Below are 26,073 nucleotides of genomic sequence, written 5' to 3'. Positions count from 1 at the left end.
GCGCCACGTCTGCATATCGAGCTCCTTCCCCTTCTTTGGGAAATTTCTTATCCATCCGTTGTCGAGGTCAACTAATCGAAATTGGACCGGCAAATGGGTGGGTGGGATGGGACCGAAAATGGTTTGCTTCGAATCAACACATTTTAATCCATTTTGATTCGTTTTCACGCGATGCAAATTTAATGACTCATACCTAACTCATGCTCGACCCGACGTATTTTGATAAAATACTTATATATTTAACCAAATCTATGAAAACGCGTAGCCAAACTTAGGTGAGAGCACAGAGTAAGTGATTGAGTGAGGATAAGAGAGAGTCGTAGAGATATGTTGGGTTCGAGTAAGTTGTGAACCTATTTAACACACATTATTTTAAGTTTTAACATTTTAAATCCATTTATGACCCAATTATCAAATATGACTAACCCATACATCAAATATATTACCCATTTTGACAAGTCTATTTATCACCCACGCGATTCTTTTAATCATTGTTATTCTCATTATGAATTTTCTTAATTTCCCCTTTTTTTTTTGCACATCACATTTCCGTATGATTCGATGCGTGATAATAAGAGATGATTTCAAAATAACGACGTGAAGTGGAGACACTATTCTCACATAAGAGCTCGAAGTCACCAGCCGGCTTGCTTTGACGGGATAAAGCCAGGGCAATTTTGTCCGAAATTTACAGCCGGATAAGAAAACGAGCTAAAATGATGAAAATCGAAAACCCCAAATTGAACTCTGATCAAATCGAAAATCGAAGGCAAATTTTCTCTTCCTTCCTATATAGCTCCATATTATGTTCTTCCATGAATTCCACTTTGAATCTCATGTTAATATCTTTTGCGGTTTGAATTTTTTGTTCCTATAATCTCATATGTGGACTCTTTACATACCACATGTGGTATCTCCCGTCTTTTCTCCAACATGGATGGGCCACGTCTGCTTTCGGGAAAAATGAAGTGTCTGATTTTCTGACAATGGCAATTGGTCTTGTTTTTATTGTTTTTAATGTTTATAGTACTGTCGGATGGAGATCATGCTGTTCATCAATCATCAAACTGAAGCGAAGGATTTGGCTTGGATTGCTCATGGTCCCACTGGAGAAGATGACCAAAAGATCACTTCCCTTCCCCTGCCCCTCCCCTTTCCCTCAGCCAATCTTTGAGCTGATGCTCTTGTTGATCCTTTGAAGGCGATGGACCCCATGGGATATGGAGATATCTCTCTCCTCTGTTCGACGTTGACAGATTCTTGTCCTTGCTCTTCTTTTCAGGTAGATAATGCCCGCCAAGTTGCTTATGATAGGACGAGTGATAAGGCCCCGTGGATAAGAGCAGCACGACATGCTTATCGCCGACCTTTCTCTAAGGTCAAGCCCAGGACATCTTGTCACGCAACGTCGGTAATCTTTAAAAGCTCGTGTACCTAGTCGACGTTATCCCTTGTTTTCTGTGCGCTATCAGAGACCGGCGAGTACGCGGGGTTTTCAGAACATGGTACGAAATGATACGGGGATCTTTCCGCTCCTCCTGATTTGGATTGAATTTGGCCATGTTCGATTCGTCAAACGAACGCGTTGAACGAACAAGACAGGTGGTAGCAAGTTGCGGGTACGGCAGGGACTGCAGTCTAGGAAAACAATCCTATTGATCAAGACAAAACTGAACCAGACGGTGTAACATTCGAATACGTTCAATGTGAATACAGGATCGCACTGCAGAGCAAAACGACAATCGCCATAGACGCCGCCCGGAAAATGGTGAGAAGAGCGGACATATTGCAACATACCGAGCTAGAGCATGACCAAGTCAGCTGTTGATACAGTGATAATCTCAAGAGTTCGGGTACCTGTCAACGCAGACTAAAGAAGACGTGTTGCTAAGAGAGTTTCTCTCTCTACTAGCTCAAAAATGTCCTTTAATCTCTGGGACAATTTGCTGGTTATGTTGCGAGTAATCCTGTGCTGGAACTTGGTGCTTTTGAGCCAGATGATGTGAATATAGACGTCGCACTTGCAGGAGCTGTGATCTTGGCCTGATTTCTCGATCTGGTATGTTAACCGCACCTGCGAATACAACAAAATAAAATTTTCAGGCTTATGAGACAAGATGTTAGCTAGCCAAGCAGCTCATGGTAAATCAATGGCAGGAGACTATGACAGAGAAGCTCAATGAAAGGCTTTGAGTGTCCAAAAGAGGGTGATTGATCCCAAAAAAGAATGGAAAAAATAGGAACTAAGACGTACTCGATAAAACTCTTCAAATGGGATATTGTGGAGGGCCATGACCTCGTTTACTGTCCACCCATCATCAGTAGAAACTTTTTGCTGCGTGCTGGTGACTTCCACTCCGAATATCGAAACGTAGCGATTGAATTTGCACGACACTGAGCGCTCGAAGGTACCGGGCTTCGCAGGTTCCCATTCAGTAGCTGAATAGTTAAGGCAACCGGATTTTTCCATGATTCGATACTCCTTCTTCCCTCCACCAAATAGTTCCATCAAGGAGCTCATCTGCACGTCGCTCGAAATGTCATCCAATGGAGTCGTCCAAGCAGCCAGAAACACTTCAGGAAAAAAAAATGTTCTTGATCTCTCCATTAGTTGGCGAGTGAATTTACGGACTGGTTTGGTTTGACTTGAAAAGGACATGGAATGAGGCAGGAAGCAGGAACAGATTATTCCAGATTCCACTTTCGCAGAATTATGTGTACTTTATGGGGACAATTATGAAAAGAAAAGAAGAAAAAAGACGTTGGTCCCAGGCATTGGAAACACACATCATGGCCAGCATTTCTATCCCGAATAACGAGTTGCAGTCAACAATTCAACAAAGGTGAAACAACCAGTACAGATAGAACACCTGAGTACTCAATTTTACATGATATAGGGCCTTATGAATTTCATAGGAATTCACTTTTTGTCGTCCCAAGATCCACGGTTCGAACAATTTGACATCTCTCGGTTCATAAAAGGGGGATGTTACAATGCAATTCTACAAAGCGGAATTGGGAACGAATTGTCTGCTTACCTCAATAGGGAGTTCAGCAGAGTAGATTTTGGACATGTCTGCATCTTCCGTATCCAGAATCGTCGCTGCATCATCCAACACAGTAGAGCTTTCTTGATCATGCTGCTCTTTGGCAATCTGCTCTGTCTGCTCGGGCGTCAGAGCTCGAGTCCGCCACAGGGCCACAATTGTCCTAGCCACCGAAAATCATGATTGATCACCTTCCACTTCCAGTAATCGAATTCATTTAGGGAAGTACAATGTGACACCAATACCTGCTGGCTAAATTAAACGATACAAATGATTGAAAATGGAATTTAAGCCTGCCTTCTTCATCTTGAGACTTTGCACCGTGCCTCGCATCCATACCTCGACCCTTACGCAAAAGGATGACGAGGGATGGACTACCCACAGAACCGAACGAGGGGGGAAGCACTTGAATATCTTCAATGTCTTCCCAAAGAAAGAAAAACCTGGTTTTATGACCAAATAAATTGGCGTAAAACCCGACAATCCTTGAAGATAGGAAAAGGCGGCCCTACATAATCATTTGTACAAAATCTAAGCTAGGCGTACTTGTTTATGGGACAAACATCATGCAGGAAGACAATGATAAGCTAATTGAACGTACTGGCCCCAAAATAAAAGGAGAAGATACTGGCCACCAAATCAGATAAACTAACACAACAACACCATGCATATGAGCCCACGTCATTCAGGACTGACATTAGTCACAAAGCAATGCTCAAAAAGTTCCTTATGTTTGGTAAATGTAGCTCTTTTTTTCACTAGCATTTATGTCTAGTTTGTTGGTCGAGCCAATAATTCACTATGAGATTCTAATTATTTGTGTTGCTTTACAAATCTTTTCTGCTCTTTTGGCATATTGCCATTCAATTGCAACTTACAAGAATCCAAACATAAAAAAGGTTAGAAGCCACATCAAGAGTAACTATTATGCTCAGAATAACCAATTGCAGTAAACGGTACAAGCACTAACAACAGATGTGATTAAACCTGTAAAGGCAATTTTCTCTTGAGTGAACAGGCAAAATCACTGATGAGAAACTCGTCCGGTGGCAACTTGAACAGTTTCTGGAATGTAGAATTTCTGTGAGGTGACCTGAGACTCAACTGCGCGTGCCACGAATCGAATTAATGACATGTCATTATCACCATCCTGAACAAACCATTGCCAAAACTAGAGTCTCAACAATGCCTACCTTCTTTCCCACTTCCTTCTCCATCTTTGTTAGATACTCCTTAATCGTTTCTACTCCATTGTTGTTGTCCAAAAAGATTCTCAGGTGCAGCTTCGACTGAGCAGACTGAGCCAGCTTGCCCTCGAGGAAGATCCACATATCCGCGAGATCAGTGGATGTATGTTTCAAAAAATTAATCTCAGCGTGTCCCAGAGAAGTGGCCTGATCAAATGGACCATCAAAATCAAAAACCTCCACATCCAAAACTGAAGGTGGTTCTTCCATAGCATCAAACTCCACTATTTCTGCAAAATATGCATCCAAAGGCCTTATTGTTAGCCCGTGATATGATGGAAACACAAATAGACCTGTACAATATAGGGTCTCACCATTCCATTGAGGATCGCAAGTTTGGAGCTTAACAGAACTCGTCTTTGTTCTACCATTGCATGTGAAAACTACATATGGATCAGAATATCCCGTTGAAGCCAAGGATGCCATGTTCGCCGCTTCTATCAAAGCTATAGTAAGAATCCATCCATCACCTTGGGCCTTGACGCCATGATCGCTACCTAACAAAAACATATGCCCATGCTAGTTAAGACAGCTTAATCATTCAGAGTCGAAACGGAGTTCAAAAGTGTGCTTGAAATATTATGAAGCACATACCTCTCTGCAACCTGGCTTGCACAAAACGCGAAGCCATGTAGAACACACGTTCCACCTGAATGGTTATTATTCCGCATGCAGCGAGCTCTCCAAGGCTATCTGGCAAATCAATCCCTAGGAATTCCAAACCCCGCGGTTCACTAGGCTTGCAGAGTAGAATGTGTATAACGACATACACAACCATACAAATGGTTGAAAGCACGGTGAAATTGCAGAAGTATTTGATAGCCAATTGCCAATCCGACTGCTGTTCATTTTCCAGAGGTGCAATAATCTGATCTTTCTCCAAGGACTCTGCGGAATCCAGTGTTCTAAAATTTTGAGCCAGTAAGTTCTCAAAATGATAAAAACTGTCCTTTAGACCCTGACGAGCACCTCCTTCAATCATACCTCTCATCATAGTGTTCTGGTGGAAATTAACCCTCCAAGAGATTATAAGACGAGTGGACTCTTCTCCTGATCCCTCTTCTGGTCCAGGCATTATCTTGTAAAGCAACTCCACTTTGAATGCATTCCCGTATGGAACCTCAGGAGTACTTACCTCTACAAAGACAGCAAAGTTTTTTCCGTCTGCTTTGAGGTAAGATTGTTGCTCGCTTGCTTTTACAGCCTTGATTAACTTTGTGGCAGCCTTTGTATAGGAAACTGTTCGTGTCAAAAGTGGCGGATCTTCTTTATTCAACGTCCAAGGCTCCTCTTCTAAATCCGTCGTCCCCTCCAAGTTAGCCAGGTGTCTCCTGAACTTAGAGTCTGGTGCAAAGAGAAAAATATTCAAATCATATGGTCGTACAACATAAATCTGATCGAACAGAATGCCTCCTTGAAGATCTTCAGGCAATTCTTTTTGGCCATCCCTCGACTGCATCATCGAAATAGCTTCTTCAAAGCTGTAATCAGACTGTTGTTTTTCCCCACAATCCTCATAATCTGACGGAGAACCAGATACTTCTGATGAGGCACAAGTTTCTGACACATCCTCATGTTTGGCAAAGATTTTCTCCAAACGATTCGCGATAGCCTTCATCCAATGTTTCCCATCATGTATCTTCTGGCCTTGAGATTTGGCTAAATCTGTTTCTTCTTCAGCCTGATTGGAGTTGACATTGGAACTGGGAAAGAGTGGATTGTCGGAAGACGTGTCCTGGAGACTTCCATGCAAAGAAATCGATACGAGTATCTTCCCTGCATTGTGTGGTGCATCAAACTTTACAAGTTTGAATGGACAATGCCACTAAATCTTAAGTGATAAATATACTGAAGGATCATAAATAAATCTCGCATTTATGTTGGAAGCCGGGAGACTAAAACAAAAGGAGCCCAATGGCAGCATTCCACAAAGCGTAGTTTCCAGATTTAACACCAAATAAAGATACTGTCGATGTGTGAAAGGAAATTCTCATCACTGCGTTATATAATGATTTTAGATGCGTGGTAAATTGATGAAATGACTCATACCGTCACATAGATGATCCATATCCAAATGCCTCGCAGTACTAAGTATGACCAACATAGGTCATTTAGACTGTTGGCCACCATGGGATCCGAAAAAACAACCCAACGTGGATCAATCCATGAGGGGACATTTAGCAGTAAAATTTAGGTATCTCCAGAAAGGTTCCCCCAGTTTCACGAGGAGAGGAATAAGTTGCAGAAGATTCGGATACTGTCCGGAGGACACAGACCCAGTTGCTCAACCTTACATACCCTGACCAACGAGGTCATTTACTTCCTAGTTCCGTGATGTCTGAAGAATTTGTCTCCTTGAAGAACCGTCATCACATAAACTAGTTCTCGTCCTGGACGATCAGTCATTTTCCAGTTTAGTAAATTATCTTTCTTAGTCAGGACAACAGTAATATGCAGTAATTTTCCTCTAATCACCACAGACTCATTGCTCTCCTCATCATCCGCATTAGCACAAATTACTTAAAGAACAGCTCTAACAATTTGCCCAAAGATGAATCCGGAGTAACAATATGAAATATTTGCACATCGAGGAGCTGATACTTGATAGACAGATCACAATATATGCAAGCAACACAAATAGTCATGGAGTGCACATTACACTAATTTACTACCCAATTCACGCCACTCTTTCGATCAAGCACGACAGGATAAGAAACAGCAGAATGATTAATTAATTTATAAAATAGTATGACTGATCACACTAACCGCAATCTTTTTGTATGAACTTCCCCGCCTTAGGCTTTCCGACAGAGAACCACGTCGGCGGCAATATCCGGTTGTTCTCGTCGGCGACGGACCAAACCGGAATCTTGACCCGACCCAGCAATTCCCCCGACGAGCCGAAGAGCCCACGACTGTCCTCGTGGTGATAAACGGACAAGATCACTTCCTCCTCGCAATCATGCACCCTGAACACAAACTCTTCGTTCCACCACGGGTTATTGGTGCGCTCCACGATCCTAGTCTTGGACTTAAGCTTCCCGACCTGGACCTTCACGTACGAGTCCTTCACGGGCAACCCCTTCGCCTCCAACACGTACACGTACAACCTCATGGCTGAAGAGCCGAGCTTGGACGAGTCCTAGAGAGAGATCTCAACTGGGTTTGTTATTGGTTTTGGTTATGAAATGTGGGTGTGCGTTCCTGCCCTCGCCGTTGTTGGTGGTGGAAGAGAGAGAAGAAGAGAAGTAGAAATAGAGCCACGGGGGAAGCAAAACGTGGACGCGAGAGATGGAGACACGAAGGAGATGAGAGCGCGAAAACATGGAGAAGTGCAAAAAAGAGAGAGAGGAGGGCGGTTCCATTCTAGCGTTTCGGTGATGTCAAGGAGCCACGACTGCTTCTCCATCGATGACGGTTTTTTCTTATCTCAGAGCATTTATTGTTTCGGGGTGTGCCGGATTCTTGAAACTTTCATCTCCTCTTCTTGAAAAAACGAGCAAAAGAGAGAGTGATTTCTCGTCAGATGAATCGTCTTCTTCTTTGAGAGTCTCTACACCAGCCGATCTTTTCCACGTTTCTTCTACTTTTCTAGGAGATACACGAGACATTAGAATTTGTCAGACAGACGAAACGAGATTTGGTGGTTGCACGCAGCCTTGTTATAGAATGTAGGCTAGAGTGGCTGTGATTTGATCTTTTAGGAGGATTGATGTGGCAGTCCTAAATTGGAGTTAATGTTTTTTACAGTAGAGTAGAGTGGCTCTCTTTGTGTTCTGTTGTGACGGGTGCTTCTGATCATTGACGTCAAGATCATACGCCGTGTTCTTGTGAAAGACACGAATTCCTACGAGGTAGTCGCGCTTTCCCATGGATAAGATGAGGAAGTTGACACAAACATTAGCTTAACGTTCGAAGTCAATGTCGTGTGTTGATTTGTGGTTGTTGAGAAGGTAAAAGAGGGATTGCATTGTGACATGGTACATTTTGATTGGCATGGGACCCAATTAAGCCAGCAGTCGGACCCTATTGTTACCCTTACCAACTCGCCATGAAAAGCTGTACAATGATCGGTCGAGCCCTAACCCATCGAGCCAGGATTAGGGCTCAACCATTCGCGTTGGCCCCCCATTTCATGTAAAGCCTGTTCACCGAAGTTATATAGCGATTCCTTGAGTATGGGCTAGGGCTCAATTATCTGCATCGGGCATTTTCCATGTAAAGCCTTTTCGTCCCCGCACTTGGCCAAGGTTGTTATTACGCCCATGCTCTAGTCTATAGACACCATCTACCAACGAGCTTGCGTAACTATCGTATTTTGTCGAATGCTTCCTAACTATGATTATGGGGAAAAAAAGGTGTATAAAACTTTGTTTACCTCTTATATCATACATTTTCTTTTCGAAATAAAATCAGATAAGGATATGGAATGTTGAGTGCTAGGCTAGCGGAGCTTTTGACAAAAAGAAATATTGCTAGTTATATAGCATGATAGATAGGAGTACTTAACTAACTCGAAAGCTTCTTCTTTTTATTTTGGTCCGAAACTTGAAAGCTTAAAAAAGGGTATTATAAGTGATCACGAGAAAAACTCCGCAGTTCGATGAGCCTGCGGGCTCCACATCATTCGGGCATTTTGGACCAATGCATTCCGACTCGATGTGGTGGCTTAAGATCGGCCTAGTAAAAATTTTTTAAGGGTGCATTTATTTCTCGAAAAATGAATGGTTTGAAAAATGTTTTCTTAAAAATAATTGCTCTTGTATCATTTGAAATAATTAATCGATGAAAAATATTTTCATTATCGACAACAATTTTTATGTCTAAATATTTTTGTAAACGACAAAAATATTTTTTTATTTATTCATTTTTTAAGCGATACATGCGATTATTTGTAGGAGCGAAAAAAACAGAACCTAGCTATGAGCAGGTATACATGATATGTTTCAATTTTGCCCAAAAGAAAGAAACTTTAATCAAGGGTATTTGGGCATGATAGTGGCCCGCCCAAGCCCACCTGCCTGGCTAAAGTCACTCGTTGATGGGAGCTTGAGGTCATGTTTTTTGTGTCACTCGTTGGCATTCACAATTAGCATAAAGAAAATTTGTATTCACCGGGTGAAACATAGTGACAACCTTGGTTGAATTCATTTATCTTTGGAGGCCGCAAAAAATAGCATCGTGGGTTGCTTTCAATCTCTTTGTTTGGTCAATGGAAATGGCGGAAAAATGGCGGCCCAACGCCGCCGGAAATTCCGCTTTGACCGTTGCCATAGGAGTTCCACATAAGTTTGTTTTTGTTTTGATTTATAATCTAATCAGCATCGGATTTATGCATAGATTCTCATTCGTTCGCTCGAGATACCTTTAGTGACAAGTACTTCGCCAAAAATCAAGAAAGCTCCAGTCACGTGGGAGCAGAAGTCCAGATTGTAGGATAAGGCACGAGAAATATCAATTTACCAAAAGCTTATAATGCGCAGAGAATCATTCGCAGAGGTTCCGAGCGTTTTTGTACGCGAAATACACTTGGGAATATCGTGACTATGCGCACAATTGGATCGGTAAATGTCTCGGATGCCATTACCATCGAAAATACAAAGACGAAGGAAAGCACCATTATCTCGAACTCGATGTCCTAATAAAACAATTTATTTGGCCACGTGCTTAGAATAGGCAAATCAAACCATACGCAGAGCAATGGATAGAGCTAGTTATCACTTTCTACGATGATGTATTCGATCCATACGAGTATAATAACCGTATCCGTATCGGTGCGAGGTATGCCTAGTCACTTTGAGAACCGATTCCCCACTCCAAAAAACCAGAAAACCCACGTCTTGCAAAGCGCGAAGGAAAACCATCGAGGAGGGGAGCACTTACACGTGTCCCATCCACAGCCCACGAGCCTCCACAGCTTCGAAACACGTACCGAGCTTTTGCTTTCGCGCGGATCGAGCATCGGTGATTCGGCGTGCCATCATGGCACGAACAGGAGCGAGGAACGAGCGACGAGAGGTGGATCGACAAGACGCAGATGCTGCTTCAGACAAGATACGGTCCTTCGGAATTTTGTAAGAACAAAGATGAAGTGAAAAGCGACGAGGATGGGGGCAGGGGAAGGGGCATCTTCCCCACCCCCCCTCGCGAATCAGAATCAAAACTATAGTATAGCCTCCATCGTCATCATCCTCTTCTGTCCCTATTCTGTAAGATTCTAATTTCCTACCGCTGCTGAACCGTGACTTCCTCGATTTCCATGGGCCCTACTTACTGCTACGAGGTACGAGGCCCTGCTTCACTATCGGCAGTAATTGCGGCGGCAGTGAGCAGCGGCGCACGCAACTCCAGGCAGTCCGACACCGTAGAAGCCGCGATAGCGACCGATCACCACCGGAGATCCGCCGCGGCACCCGGCGCCGGCGGCGACTCTCGGCGAGAAGCTCCAATCGCAGATCCCGTGCCTTAGCGACTCGCGAGGAGAAGAGCTGGAGCTCGACGCGGCGGACGGCGACGGCGACAGCGATGGAGGCGGGGAGGCTTGCTTGCGCGGTCCCCGCTCGAAGAGGACGGCTCTGATCTTGAGCGGCGCGCCAGGAGGAGGAGGAGGACAAGAAGAAGATCTCGATCTCAGCGAAGCCTCGTCGTATTCCTCGATCAGGTTGGCCAAATCCTCGTCGGACTTGATGGAGACCAGCGTCTCCAAGTCGCCGCCGGGCAGCTCGCACTTCAGCGCGACGGCGACGCCGCAGAACTCCGCGAGCTTCACCGTCAGCTCTGCAACCAACCACAGATATACTCTCGCGTCTCACTAACCAAGCATCGACCGAAAAAACCAAGACTCGAAACAGAAACGGAGGTGGAGGAAGAGGGCAAACGCACCGGCGTAAGAGACGGAGCGATCGACGGCGAGGATTCTGGTGAGTCCACCGACGTAGCGGAGGCGGCCGTCGGGCCTGCGGGGGAGGATGATCCCGCCGTAGCTGCAGAGGAGCTTCAACGCGGCGACGGCGGTCGAGCTCCGGTGCGATCCGGTCTCCTGGTTCACCATCTTCGGTCTCGCTCTCTGTTTTCCTTCTCTGCTGCGAAGTATGTGCGAGTGGCGTTGTGAGAGAGAAAGAGAGAAGGCGGTTATTTATAACGAGGGAAGAAGATTTGGCGGGGTGGGACCCTTCGAGGATCGTCGGGCGATTTTTGGAAGTTTCTGTTTTTAGGCGAGCATATTTTTCTTTACGGAATTCTCTTTATAGATTTCTAAAAATTACACTCCCTCTATGTCGAGTGTATCTAACTATCTATAGATGTTGATTCGCTCATAAAAGATTTTACTAATTTAGCCATACAAACCTTTACACGAAGTTTTAGTAGCCAATGTGGCCCGACAAATTTCCAGTAAAAATTAATTGGAATGATTATATTGGAATTTTGCATAATCATTCGGGACTAAATTGGTTAAAAGTATCGAATTAGCATTCATACGATAAGCTTAAGACTAATCGAGTAATTTTTCCTTATAATTTTGATTCGCCACTTGACGTAAAGATCACTTATGTCTTAGTTGATCAAAAGGGATCTTGGGTAACGTTTCCTGTGATAGATTTTAGAGTTAATACCACGAAAAATCATAAACTGGTATACCTGTGATAAATTTACATTCCGTTAGTTTTCGTTAAATTTTACCATTAAATTTCTAAGTTTGATAATACATAGCAGTTGAAGATTATACCGGATTACGATTTTACTCCTCTGTTTGTCACATATTTGCTAGTTTATGATTTTTCGTCATATAAATCCAATTTAACGGATGGTACATTTGTCGTAAATGTACCAGTTTGTGATTTTTCAAGGTAAATGTACCAGTTTGTGATTTTTTAAGACTAATCGGGTAATTTTTCCTTATAATTTCGATTCGCCACTTGACGTAAAGATCACTTATGTCTTAGCCGATCGAAAGGGATCTTGGGTAATGTTTCTTATGATAGATTTTAGGGTTAATACCACGAAAAACTCCAAACTGATACATCTATGACAAATTTATCCCAAACTAATTTTTTTATCACAAAAAACCCAAAACCGGTACACCTGTGACAAAATTGCATTCCGTTATATTTCGTTAAATTTTACCACTAAATTTCTGAGTTTGATGACACGTAGCAGTTGAAGAGTATACCAGTTTAGGGTTTTATCCATTTATTTGTCACATATTTACTAGTCTGTGATTTTTCGTCATATAAATCAAATTTAACGGATGGTATATTTGTCATAAATGTACCAGTTTGGGGTTTTTTTTGGTAAAAAAAATTAGTTTTTGGTAAATTTATCATAGGTGTACCAATTTGAGGTTTTTTGTAGTCAAAAAATTAGTTTATAGTAAATTTTTCATAGGTGAAGCAGTTTGGGGTTTTTCAAAGTATTAACCCTAGATTTTACGTTATATATTACCACATATCTTTACAAATTATAGACGAGAGGTATTGTGATTGTGAGGTTTTTTTCAATGTTAGATAGAGCTCGGACATATACCTCAATCATCATCAGCATCACACACACACACATACACATATATGTATACACTAGCTTTCATGCTTTGATCTACGTGGAGATTAGGGTGTGCAAAGGAATTAGAAACCGCCTGGATCACCCGAAATCGGACCAGACCGGCCCGGAACTGGCAATTTCTGTGGGGATCAGTCCAGTTCCCGGTTCCAATTTACTAGAACCGGTGCATAATGGTCCGGTTCTCCATTCTAGGTATGGAACCGCCCACCCGCCACCCGAACCGAATTGGTAATATATATAATTTTTAGAAAAAATTTACAACAAAAAAAAAAGAAAAATATCCATCAACTAAGTGCTCGTCTTGTTTCATTCTCACCTTGTCTAAGTCGTCTATCTATCTCTCACCCATGATCTCGACTCTTAAGCTCAATGCCCATCAAATCACGGTCTCGACTCTCAATTTCCATCAACTCATTGCCATGCTTCTGGCCGTTCATTACCTCTCTCTTTCACTCTTGGTCACCTCCATTTGCGCGAAACTTGGTGGGACCGGTGGTCCGGTTCCCAGGTGGATCCATGGAACCAACAAGTAATTTCCGGTTCCAATTTTTCTGAACCAATCCTTAGTAGGCGGTCTCCGATTTCATGGTGGAAACCGCTCACCCCGTACCATGCTTACCCCTAGTGGAGATTACCATCAATGTAACTATCTTGATCTCCTTCTTTTATAAGTTACAAGCCACTGAGTTCTACTACTAATTCTAGCTTTTTCCAAAACAAAAAAGAAGAAAATGAAAGATTTAAAAAAATATTTTATTAAAAACAATTGTTTGAAGACTCTATTTGTTTTGTGGAAAATTAATCATTGAGAAAATATTTTTAAAAAAATAATCGAATGTATTGTTTACACAAATGGATGAATGAAGAATATTTTCATTGCGCCCGAAAATGTTGAGTCGTATATTATTGTCGATAATAAAAATATTTTTCATTGATTAATTATTTTAAATAATATAAGTAGATTAATTTTAAAAAAAAATTCATGAAACAAACCAAGCGTAATATTTACTCTAATCTCTCTCTCCTTCCTCACATCACTCTTATTTTCTGACTCGTCGCCACTCTTAATTGTCTTTATGTTAGGATTACTCAAATTCTGCTTGATTTTCCAATTTGAAATTTCAAGGTTTTTTATTTTATTTGATATCTGAAAATGAAGGAATATAAGGACAAAAGAGGGACGGCGAAAGCGAAATGTCCGAATTTACTCGGGCTAGTAGATAAAGTTGGCACGGCTCTTGGCCCGATGTGAAATTGGCAAATTTTATGCACACACATGTCTAGTGATGGTTGCGTCGCCGTTTGCCATTACCCAACCCACCCTAAATCTTTCGATTTGCCGGAAGACAAGTGCCCCGACCCAACACGACTTCTTAGCCCGTGTCGCGATTCTTGAAAATGAAAGGACCGGAAGAAAAAAGTACAATTTTTTAATTAGCTCGCGCCGCATCGACTTGATAAATATACGATAAGTTATATTAACTCAGTGATCATTAATTTATATTCGTGTGTAGTCGAAAAGTTTTATAATTCATGGTTTCGTTCTCGGTGACCTCAAAGTGTTAATAAGAAGGAATAATGGCATAAATGGTTATTGAACTTTGATCGTATATGCAATATCATCCCTAACTTTTAATTGTTCGATGTGGTCTCTAAACTTTTGATAACATTGAATATTTTTTATAGTTCATTGACTAAATTGAATATAAACAAAAAATTTAGAGACCATATTAAATGAATTTAAAGTTCAGAGATGACATTATACATCAAATTAAAGTTCAGTGATCACCTAACACATCATTTATGCCATTTTCTCGAATAAGAAAGTTAACAAAATTTGACCCCAAAAAAGGGAAAAAGCTTGTAGAAAAAACTTTAGCGTTGCCTTGTCCGAGGTGGTCGCTTCTGGTGGCGGGAGAGAGCGTGGAGGTGGACACGTGGAAGAGGGTGAATGAGCAAGCGACACGTGGAGCACTGTCCGCGGGACACCGCCGTTGCATCGGTTTCAGTTGAGGAGAATCTTTTGAATTTTCAGTTTGCGAAGGTTTTTTGTTTTTTGTTTTTTGGGGTAAAAGACAAGGAAGGAAGAGGAATCGGCTGACGTCAGCCACTCGGGCATTGTCCTCGGAAAACGACGAGGATTTTCGTTTCTTGTAGTCTTTTTCCCCGAGAGACGGGCAGCAACCCATGGAAATCACTTTATTCGAGGAGAAATTACAAAAACGGAGGGATAAAAAAGTTTTTCATTTTAAATAATCAGAAGCAAAAATAAACGAAAAAAAGAGAGTCGATACGAGCCATAACAGTAAGTGTTTATTTTGAGCGAGCCCAAGTGGCTTGAAGAATATTATAAATCGCTTGAACTGCGTTTAGTAATCCGAATTTGAGTCAAAATAGAATAATAAACTATCTTATTCGACATTTGGAAATGTTCTCTGGACTGAATACACGCCTAGGTAAAATGACAGATAAGAAATCTGTAAGGGGATGGGATAAACCTGGATTTGATAAAATAAAGTTGAAAAAAATAACTTGAACACAAGTTGTTGCTTGTTTGAATTCATGATTTGTTAATAAGCTTGCACAAATTGGAGCAACCTCGAGGTTACAATTCCCACGCATTGCGTAAGGGTAGCAAATTCCCTGGATTTGTCAGAATTTGACGTGCAAAACCAAGGTGCCAAACTCGATATAATCATCTTGCAAGACTTCCTAATTTCGCTCTCCCGTTTACAGCGACGTCGACCTTTAATGCGAGAATCCTGGCGTAGGATGCCAAACCTCTTGAGGGACAATGTGAAGATGGTGATGGAAAGAGACTGAAGAAGGTGGTTGCCCTGAAATTATCTCGCCTCCTCTCTCTCTGTCACGACCTCAAATCTATGGATCCGCATCGTTGTGTCAAGGCAACGCTAGCAGTAGCCATCTTTGATTGTGACCACCGATGCAGTGGCAATGGCTGCAATCGTAACATCTATGGTTTTTCAAATTTCAAAGAAGTAAGTGAGATAAAGAGAGAAATTGCTGGAGTGAGAAAGAGAGAGATGTAACGAACCTTGGCCAGTGAAGTGCAGCAGCTGTGAACTTGCAATGTGTATCTCTTAGGAATCAACAATGGAGGAGATGCGTCTGTTGGGGAGGAAGAAGAGGAGGAGGAGGAGATAATGATGAGAGAGATCGACGTGAAAGTTCAGAACTACCGCTATGGTGATTTGAATCTCAAACTCATCGTCCGGCCAACTGGCCACAACCCAGTTTCAATCCCAGACGAGAAGCCAACATGCTAGATAAGTTGTAATTGGGTCTAGTCTGATATGATAAAGTTGGCTTTGATAAAGATTACGATAAAGACTTGCACCCGTAAAAGTTACATTATTGTAGTGTGATGCCATCTTGTAAATGCCCATGTAATTGTATTATTAGGTCTCATAGAGTCTGGATCAAAATCAAATTCTCTTATAAACAGCATTTCCAATAATTCAAGGAATGGAACCGTCCTAGGAATTTTGCACAATGTTTCGGATCATGTTGATATCCTCCATTGATGAAATCATCGTCAAGGAACTCGAATTTCTTCAATGAAAATTTCCTTAATTGTAGGATGGCAATGGATTAACCGCCCATCACCCCAAGTGATGTATCTTTTTTCTTTCCTTCTCAATTCTGAATTGCAATTTGATGTAAATCTAGTGAATTAGAACGCCAATCATTTTTCGACCAAAAAAAAAGAATGCCTATCATTTATGTTACAATTTATCGACAATAAGGGAACTAGTGTACTAGCAACTCAGTTTCTCTCAAGCAACTTGTTGCCGTAAGCCCTCAAACCCATACAAACTCCATCACAAGCTTCAATGGAACGGTTCCATTGAATCACTTGAGAACCGAATCGGGACCGTTCCCCCGTTCCGAAAATTGAGAATCGGTTCTTGGTTTTGTGGTGGGATAGGACCAGACTGGGAACCGACCACTCTTAGTGTGGTGATCCGAGGAGCAAGCAATAATATCTCCAACGGTAGGAGAACTCATCAACATGACGCCAGAATTAAGTATCTCCATAAGTTCTCTAGCCCCCACGGCAAAGAAAGCTGATCGGCACGTTGGTGACGTCATATTTAAAAATAAAAAATATCTTCGTCTTTCCCTAAAAACGAAGGGCCCCGCTCCTTCTCCTTTTCCCCCCTTCAAACGAAAACCCTAGCTCTCGCATTTCGGCATCGAATCGACGGAGCTAGAGAGAGAGAGAGAGAGAAGCAGCAGCAGAAGGCGATCGAGCTTTGCCCCCAAATCGTCGCCGCCCATCACCGCCGTCAGCGTTGCACCGCCGACCGCGAGGATGAACCCGGGCGACCCGAGATACTCGGACCCTACCTCTTTCCGTCACCGCAGGAGGTATGCTTCCGATGCTGCGATGAAACCCTAATCATCGGTACGTTCGCGTTGTTTCGTGGATGACACCGTGTTTTGTTCGTTTCCGATTGCAGCGATTTCGCGCCGCCGAGGGCACCGGTGGTCAACGCAGCCCCGAGCTATGGCGGCGGCGGCCAGGGTCCGTATGAAGGTCCGCCGCCGCCGGGCATGGGAGGCCCCGTGTACCCGCCTTTTCAGTCTCCGTCCGGAGGGTTCGAGATCGGCCGTGGCGGAGGGATGGGTAACGGGCACATGGGTGGCCAGAGAGGTCGATCGGCCCATGGAGGAGGAGGTGGCCGAGGCGGAGGCCATGGAGGCCATGGTGGGAACAGGAGTTTCGGTGCTGGCCGCGGCGGTGGGAGAGGTGGAAGGCAGGGCGGCTGGTCGTCGCAGAGGGAATTTGACAGGTTTGATTTTCCGAAACCGAATTTTGACCAACTGGTGCCGTTTGAGAAGAATTTGTATGTGGAGAGTCCTTTCGTGGCTGCAATGTCTGAGCATGAAGTCATGACGTACCGTGCAAGAAGGGATATCACTGTCCAGGGGGACGATGTTCCCAAGCCTATTCGGACGTTCGAAGAGGCTAGTTTTCCTGGTATTGTTATTTTAGTCTGTTAGTGGTTTTTTTTAGATCGTATTGTCGTCTGCCAGTGGTTGAGGTTAATGTTGCTCGATTCGTCCTTATTTTTTGTGATAGGCTACTGCCTCAATGTGATTGCGAATTTGGGGTTTGTCGAGCCAACGCCTATCCAATCTCAGGGATGGCCAATGGCTTTAAAGGGTAGAGATTTAATCGGTATCGCTGAGACAGGGTCTGGCAAGACTCTGGCTTATCTGCTACCAGCTTTGGTGCATGTCAGTGCACAGCCACCCTTAGGTTAGGATCGGTAACCTTTCTCCTGTTGGGTTTATTAGGTTGCGTTGTTTTCGCTCTCACTGAATATTGTTGTTGCATTTACTTTAGCTAGAGGGGACGGTCCTGTTGTGCTGGTGCTTGCACCTACTAGAGAATTGGCAGTGCAGATTCAACAGGAAGCTTCGAAATTTGGCTCAATTGGACCAAAAGCAAAGATCAGTATCAGGAGTACATGCATTTATGGTGGCGCCCCCAAGGGACCACAAATCCATGATCTTAACAAGGGTACAGGACTTGTCCTCTGCAGTATTCATATTACTCTATGCTCCAGATCTTATGCTGGGGAAGCTGGTGGTTTAATTGTCTGTGCGTTCTAGGTGTTGAGATCGTCATTGCTACACCTGGTCGTCTCTTAGATATGTTGGAAGCATATAAGACGAACCTACGGAGAGTGACTTATCTTGTGTTGGATGAAGCGGATCGAATGCTAGACATGGGATTTGAACCTCAGATAAGGAAAATTATAACTCAAGTAAGTCTTCTGTACGATTTCTTTTTCTCCGTCTCTCTGCCTCTGTTATCTGGTTTTTTCTTTTATTTATTTACTTATTGGTTTGTTTTATTTTTGGGGTTGGGGTTGGGGGGGGGGGTGTTTGCTCGAATTTGAGACAGTAGATGACATGCACATGCTTAGTTGTTCCTGTGAATTTTTGTCATTATTTCGAGTGAGAAATTTTGGAAATTTTGCAGATACGACCTGATCGACAGACGCTATTGTGGAGTGCAACGTGGCCAAGAGAGGTTGAAGCTCTGGCGAGACAGTTCTTGAGTAATCCATATAAGGTTTGAGGTGTTATCTATTATCGGGTAACATTTTGATAGAAATGAGTGTTCATTGATTTTATTACCTTCTTGATATTGTCTTCTCTAGGTTATCATCGGATCCCCTGATCTGAAAGCAAACCAATCTATAAGTCAAGTTGTTGAAGTAATAAAAGAGAGTGAAAAGTACAGCAGGTTTGTCTTTGGTGGCTATTTCTGCTATATGACAGTTGGATCTCTTTCAATTACCTGAGTATCTGTTGCTTCTGCAGGCTGATCAAACTACTGAAAGCATTGATGGATGGGAGTCGAATTCTGATATTTGTAGAAACAAAAAAGGGATGTGATCATGTCACAAAACAGCTGAGGATGGATGGATGGCCAGCTCTTTCTATACATGGGGACAAAAACCAGTCTGAGAGGGAATGGGTCTTGGCCGAATTTAAGAGTGGCAGAAGTCTCATAATGACTGCCACTGATGTTGCTGCAAGGGGTCTTGGTAGGATCACTGTGTGTTAGGTTCATAGGTCTCTTCATATAGGCTTGAAAATTTCAAGGTAGGCGAGTTGGCCGGCTGCTTTCCAGTTTCCTTAGATTACAAGAACCTGATGCTTTTTGCCGTCGAAGCAAAGTGGGATGGGAAGCATGGTTCTCTCATCTGGCATTCACTAGTGTATTACACATAGAATGTCCACTAAGTTATTGAGTGATGCTTGTAGCTGATTTTCCAAGAGTATAGGGATCATCATGGTTTATATTCCTAATATGCTGGTAAAGTGCATGTTGCTTTACCATATGTATAGGGGGTGTAGAGGCAGAAACTTGGGTTGTGCAAATTTGTCAACTGCTAGAGTTGCCTGAAATTGCATGGCTCCTGTCTTTTTCAAGTTGATTAATTTGAATAATAGTTGCCCCGTTCACAGTTAGGAAGCTGGTTTTTGTGGCAGCCCGGTTGACTCGCTCATGCTTATTTTGGGGTTGGAAATGGATTGGTGATGGTGGAGATGCTCCTTATCCCTGCCAGGTTAAGGTGGGCACATTTAAGTGATGCATATATGTCATCATAAGTTTGATCTCTGAGTTGTAGGTGTGCAGGGATAAGGGGTGCTTGCCTTTTTTCTTCCATTTTCCCCTTTTGAAGCTATAAGATAGATTCTTTTCTGACTGTTTTGTACTTAATTATGCAGATGTCAAGGATATAAAATGTGTGATAAACTATGATTTCCCAATGACACTTGAGGATTATGTGCATAGAATTGGCCGAACTGGTCGAGCTGGAGCGAAGGGCACTGCCTTTACCTTCTTCACTGATTCTAATTCGAGGTTTGCAGGGGAACTTATTAAAATCTTGCAAGATGCGGGGCAAGTTGTCCCTCCAGCTTTATCTGACTTGGCTCGTTCAGTCTCCTTTTATGGTCTCTCTCTCTCTCTCTCTCTCTCTCTCTCTCTCTCTCTCTCTCTCTCTCTCTCTCTCTCTCTCTCGTTTTTTGTTAGGTTGTGACTGGTCGTTCCTTTATGACGTTATAGGTTCAGGCAACAGCGTACGCTCAAGAGGACATCGAGGGTTTGGAAACAGGGGCCGTATCTCTGGATCTAATACAATTCCTCTTGGTGGTGGAAGGAGGCCTTGGTAATTTAGGTGATGTCCTGGTTGGTGTTTGTTGGCCACACACCTCATCTCTCTGATAGCCAATACGTGTGATTTCTTGTCTCTCTAGCCACCTGATGACCATGTTTGTTTTCATGAAGGCGTTAGAATTAGTGGTGCTTGAACCGTCTGGATCCTACTCTATTATTTTAGGAGATTATAGTTACTGAATTTCTTTCATGTTTCTGTGTATCATACTTTCTAAATCGTGACAATGTAGTAGCAGCAGTTCTTTCATGTGTTTGTACACACCAAATTGACCTTGATGTGGCTCGTCACATGGTCCCTGACCAGAGTCTCTTTTTTGGCCTGGAACATAGACCACCTTGTGATCAACCTCAGATTTGTTGTCATTTCGATACCTTGGAAAATTTGAGGTGCATTACCCTTCTTCCCTTGTGGAAATGCAAGATGATCTTTTGGCTGCCGTATAGTTTTCTCAAATGCACCTCAAATCAAACAATAGTCCTCGGGTCGCATTTACCGTTCAGATGTGATAGAATTAAGGGTTGGCGTTTGTAATAGAACAGGGGGTGGATAGATTTGCTTCATTCTATGTCTGTAATAGCAACAGACGAATGATTATAAAACACAAAGACTGTCCAACACATTTTGATCTCTTTTTTTGTCTTTTCCTTGGCCGATGCACTGTTAAGACTGTTGCGGCTATGGAGGTCGGAGAATTGTTTTGATCTCTTGCTTGATTTTTGTGGCCGGAGAAGAAGTTTGTGCGATGGACTTATAACTGAGTTAGCTTGTAACAAAACATGCGGCAAGGGGCAAAGTGATGTTCTCTAGGTTTTAGCTAAGATGGGGAATTCGCACACGAAGCGATCGTAATGAAACGTGGCGGTAATAGCCATACAAATAAGGGGCAAAAACACTCCCAAGAATCGCCAGCGATGAGATGAATAAACCAGCCCGGCAAGAAGTTCAATTCTTCCATAACGAAAGGGGGCTGGGATGCACGCGAGCCGAGCGACGTAGATGCACAAGTGTGCTTCGGGCTACAGCACACCGACCACATCCGCCGACTTATGACAGGGCCACGGTGATTGCGATCACCTGTCGTGACAGAAGTGGACGTGGGCTATTTGATAGCTGCATGGCGATGGAGTGGCAAATCAACCCCGGCTTCTTTTTTTATTTCAATCGACCGGATGTTCCAACTCGATAAGAGTAATTCTCTACTGAGATTTATTCGATCTTCTAAATTAACAAAACAGGATTTACCGGTTTATAGTGTGCATTTTGTTCAGGGGCATGTTTGAACCGGTTTAAAGCCCTTTCAATTAGTCACATTTTGAATTCCTTGTCAAATATAAAGTACAGGGGAAACTACATTTTTGGTCCCTGAAGTATTAGGGGGTTTTGCTTTTAATCCACGTACTTTGTTTCTATACAATTTCAGTCCTCATAATGTTCTACAATGACAATATAAGTCCCGTCAAAATTTCAGTTAAAATTTGCAAGAAGTTATTGAGTGAAGATTGTTATTTATATTTTTTTTGATCCGTTCTACTCTAACTCTTCTCTCTCTCTAAGACTTTTACTCCACCTCTTTGTAGACTTAAGAATTGAACTTTATACCTGAAACTAAACGTTTCCACCTCACCCAATTCCCTTACCACTAGGCCGCGCGTGCCCAGTGGGTGATCATTACTGACATGTGGTGTCTTTGTGTACAAGGGGAGAATTACCAAAAATTCTGTTCTAAACCTTTTTGTTTAGCCATTTTGAGTCATAAACTTTTTGCGTTTGTATCAATTCAGTCAATCTAGCTAATTTTAGCTGGAAATTACTAACATAGATGCCACCTGTCCTACATGGCACGGCCGGCGTGACATAGGACGAATTTTAATATTTTTTTGATTTATTTTATTTTATTTTCTTTCTCTTTGTTTTTTATTCTTCCTTCTTCCTCTAGCCGATTATGCTGGCCCTCACCTCTACTCGACGACCGGCCAGAGGAAGAAGGAAGAAAAAAAAAGTTAGAGAAAGAACAAAAAAAAGGAAAAGAAAATTAAAAAATTCAGAAAAATATTAAAATATTATTAAAATTTGTTAACATCGACGCAGGTCGCGCCACGTAGGATAGTCACGCCACGTAGGACAATCAGTGTCTATGTCAGCGATTTCTGGCCAAAATTGGCGGATGGATTAAATTGGCATAAATGCAAAAACTTTATGATTAAATTGGTAAAGAAAAAATGTTTATAACTAAATTAGTACAATTGCAATAGGTTTATGACTTTTTTGATAATTTTCTTTATGTACAAGTGTCTCAAACATATTGTACTTTTGGTCTTTATACTTTTAAGAAGGTTTGGTTTTAGTTCATGCGCTTTGCTATAGCAACAAAACCAATCTCTATGTTATTTTCAACAAAAAGCTAATTACTTTTGTCACGTTTTCATCTAAAATCTTATGAGGATGTCATTTTAAGACCAACTATTGATTGGCAATTCTTATGTTTACTAGTGTGCTTAATCTGATTGACACTCTCATTAAGATTAATTCCACTGTGTTCAATAATGACATCATCATTTTTAGTTTATATCCATATATATAGACGTTTATAGCACTACTTTTATACATATGTATTTATTTTTTATAATACTAACTTCAACTTTATATCCTATCCATTATGAGAAATATTTTTGGACCGTTCGTGAGAAATCTTCCAATTCAATCCCAATCCTCCAAAACTAAATGGCATTTACATAAGTTTCTTCAGTGGTTACTAATAAAACCCATCAATTATTTACTATAAAGACTTACATATGATATGCATTATCTATTTTGAATGGATTTTTGATAGTATTTGAAATTGAGAATGCGAAAAATCTTACTCGAAGTCTCATCAATGAATTATATGAGGACTGCTACTGTTGCCAAAACAGTACAAAAAATAAAAAATGTCATTTTCTTTAGCGGTTTGTAAGTGTCGGCGCCACGTGTCAATTGTTGTTGCTGACTTGGCAATTTCTAACATATTTTGAATGGAAATTTGATAGAAGAGTTGATCAACAACAGAGATTTGCGGGAGCTTTTTCAAAATTACAATCACAAAATCAAGTTCCGTATTTGGCACACGGTATATTAGACTTGTCCAGCTATTTAGAGAGATATCAGCCTCCATCTAAACTTGACTATGAAAAATTCGGTTGATGTCCATATTGATAAATCATCAATTAAAGGGCCGAAATTCGGTTGATTTCCATATAGATAAATCATCAATTAAAAGGCCGATCGAAGGAGAGCACTTCCCTTCTTAATGCTGTCTATACGTAATGCTGCGATATTTCTCCAGCCGGCCATCTTAATTTGAGCCAAACTAATTGGAGAGATTGAAACCGACAAGTCAAAGTATAAAAAGTAAGTGGAAATAACAATTGCTGTCTATACCGTTGGCTTGGTGTCTTTCGAATTACGCCATAGGTCTCTAAGCATGCACCCTCCATTTGAATAACTGATCATTGATCTCTTTTTTTATTCCGCGGGAGAAAATTTCCAATGCGGAGGGCCGGGACTACCCAATATTTTCTTTGCCCAACAAGCCTCAAAGGAATTGACATGAGGCCCTCTCCTTCGTTTCTAGACATGTAATTGTTCGTGCTGCTTGCTACATTTCAAAAAAAAAATTGCAAATTGGCTCAAGAAAAATTTTAATCAAGTGGAATATGGGGTCCCATAATTAAACTATTTATCATTACAATAAGGGCGCGCATGGTAACATTTCTATTTCTCTGTTTTTCTATTTTTCTGTTCCCGGGAACAGGTTTGGAACAGAAATCCGTTTGGTAACGCAATTTCATTTTTCTATTTCTGGAACAAATTTCTATTCCAGAAATAGGTTTGGAACAGAAATCAGAAGTAAAAAAAAAATTACTTTTCTATTTCTGGAATAGAAATGAGAAATAAAAACTCTTCTTATCGCTTGCCCTCGCTACTAGCCGGTTACCCCTTTGCCACTCGCTATTGCCGCCGGCCGCCTCCCGCCACCGCCAGCCGCCTCCCGCCACCGGTCGCCTTCCGTTTGATAGAGAGAAATTTTATGTCGTTATCAAACGAATTTCTATTTCGGAAATAGAAATTTTGTGTCGTTATCAAACACACATTTTTGCTCAGAAACTCGTTCACAGAATAGAAATAGAAAAATCTATTTATGGCCAGAAATTGATTTCTGGAATAGAAATGTTACTATGCGCGCCCTAAGTGGTCTAACCTAAAAAAAATTGCAAAACCAATAGTACTAGCAAAATTTGGGCCAAAAGCTAAAGAAAATAAGTGAAAATATATTAAACGAAGCAACATAATCCGTAGAAGCAACGAGTCAGCACGCGAAAAGGAAAGGCCCACTTGGAGGAGTGAAGAACGGGATGATCATTCACCGGATGATGCCTCGAACGCGACGACTAAAGCACTTTGCCAAGTCCAGGTCAATGAACAAGTTCATTTATCTAAGTACTCAAAACAAGATGCCCAACTTCACCGGTCCAGCCTCTTCACGCAACGACTCAATCCAGTGATGTTCTGTCGATTCGTCTATTTTTTTCTCCCCTCTTGATCAATGTGCATCTTGAAGTATAAATTGCGAAAAGCTCGGCTCCGCGTGGTCATCTTCTTGGCCAATCTGATCTTCATATCCACAGAGAGACTCGGCTGGAGAGTTAATGAAGGAGTGACAATAAAACGTGATCTAGCGTTTGTGGGTTCTCCTACGGTGTTGGTTGTGCCCATTCTTCTCTTTGTGCTCGCGTACAATTTTGTCAAGAACAGGAAAAAAATGACCCGTAGAAAAGCAGATGAAACCGGCGCGTCTCCTTCGTTTGCCACCTCGACAGGAAGTAACAGCTACGATGTGTTCTTGAGCTTCAGTGGCAAGGATACTCGCAAAAACTTCGTGGATCACCTCCACAACAGCATCTTCGATGCTGGAATCCACGTGTTCAGAGACAACGATGAGCTTCGGGAAGGTGAGAACATCAGCACCTGTCTTCTCCAGGCCATTAAGAACAGTAAGATCTCGATCGCAATTCTCTCTCGGAGCTACGCTTCAAGCAAATGGTGCCTTCAAGAGCTCGTTCAAATGACCGAGTGTAGGAAGAGCACCGGGCATGTTGTCTTGCCCATATTTTACCAGGTTAAACCGGCCAATGTGCGACACCAAAAAAGGGAGCTTTGGAGAGGCTTTCTCCCATTTAAGTGGGAAGTATTCTGAGGAAGCTTTTGCGAAATGGAAACAAGCACTCCAAGAAGTGGCTTGCCTCAAAGGATGGGATTCTGAGACAACTGCCAACGGGTATTTCATTTTATATCCAAACCTTGTTTACTTTCTTTCAACAGGATCTTGGCTATAGAAGAGGCTATACAATCGTGCGTTTCTCAACTTGCGGGAGCTGTTTTTATTCTTATATGTATAGTGTTGTAATGATGAGATATAACAGGATATGATTGTTCTTCTAATGCACTTTATCTTGA

General features: G+C 42.0%; 3 protein-coding genes and 1 pseudogene across 5 annotated transcripts; 2 read left to right on the top strand and 2 right to left on the bottom strand.

Annotated features, from left to right (window-relative positions):
- Positions 1–1,655: 1,655 nt before the first annotated feature.
- LOC115678783 (C2 and GRAM domain-containing protein At5g50170) lies at positions 1,656–7,911 on the bottom strand. The gene is made up of 9 exons (XM_030602217.2): positions 7,061–7,911; positions 4,889–6,070; positions 4,609–4,791; positions 4,241–4,524; positions 4,035–4,151; positions 3,293–3,555; positions 3,039–3,210; positions 2,255–2,521; positions 1,656–2,074 (listed from the first exon to the last, which is right to left on the bottom strand). The coding sequence occupies exons 1-9, from the start codon at positions 7,407–7,409 to the stop codon at positions 1,871–1,873; spliced, it is 3,021 nt and encodes a 1,006-aa protein (XP_030458077.1). The 5' UTR covers positions 7,410–7,911; the 3' UTR covers positions 1,656–1,870.
- Positions 7,912–9,987: 2,076 nt separating this feature from the next.
- LOC115678908 (uncharacterized) lies at positions 9,988–11,393 on the bottom strand. Its single transcript, XM_030602402.2, has 2 exons — positions 11,177–11,393; positions 9,988–11,071 (listed from the first exon to the last, which is right to left on the bottom strand). Exons 1-2 carry the CDS (start codon positions 11,343–11,345, stop codon positions 10,596–10,598), a joined length of 645 nt encoding a protein of 214 aa, XP_030458262.1. The 5' UTR covers positions 11,346–11,393; the 3' UTR covers positions 9,988–10,595.
- A 5,632-nt stretch (positions 11,394–17,025) lies between these two features.
- Positions 17,026–20,826, top strand: LOC115678816 (DEAD-box ATP-dependent RNA helicase 20-like). Of its 3 annotated transcripts, none has more exons than XR_004005442.2 (10): positions 17,026–17,245; positions 17,338–17,858; positions 17,961–18,140; positions 18,228–18,404; positions 18,497–18,651; positions 18,870–18,962; positions 19,051–19,136; positions 19,214–19,498; positions 19,889–19,971; positions 20,129–20,270. XR_004005442.2 is itself a non-coding variant. In XM_030602261.2 (10 exons), exons 1-10 carry the CDS (start codon positions 17,190–17,192, stop codon positions 20,573–20,575), a joined length of 1,830 nt encoding a protein of 609 aa, XP_030458121.2. In that variant the 5' UTR covers positions 17,029–17,189; the 3' UTR covers positions 20,576–20,826. The 3 variants fall into 3 exon arrangements, 2 of the variants coding, with proteins under 2 accessions (XP_030458125.2, XP_030458121.2); XM_030602261.2 differs by lacking the exon at positions 19,889–19,971 and adding an exon at positions 20,469–20,826 and having other exon boundaries at positions 17,029–17,245; positions 19,214–19,440; positions 20,129–20,356; XM_030602265.2 differs by lacking the exon at positions 19,889–19,971 and having other exon boundaries at positions 20,129–20,268.
- A 431-nt stretch (positions 20,827–21,257) lies between these two features.
- LOC115678970 (disease resistance protein RPV1-like) lies at positions 21,258–25,952 on the top strand (annotated as a pseudogene).
- The last annotated feature ends 121 nt before the right edge of the window (positions 25,953–26,073 follow it).

This window comes from Syzygium oleosum, unplaced genomic scaffold (genome assembly GCF_021117445.2).
Source record: "Syzygium oleosum isolate NSW1041296 unplaced genomic scaffold, Sole_v2.1 Sole_v2.17, whole genome shotgun sequence".
Classification (NCBI taxonomy): Eukaryota; Viridiplantae; Streptophyta; class Magnoliopsida; order Myrtales; family Myrtaceae; genus Syzygium; species Syzygium oleosum.
This window is presented reverse-complemented; position numbering and strand designations above follow the sequence as displayed.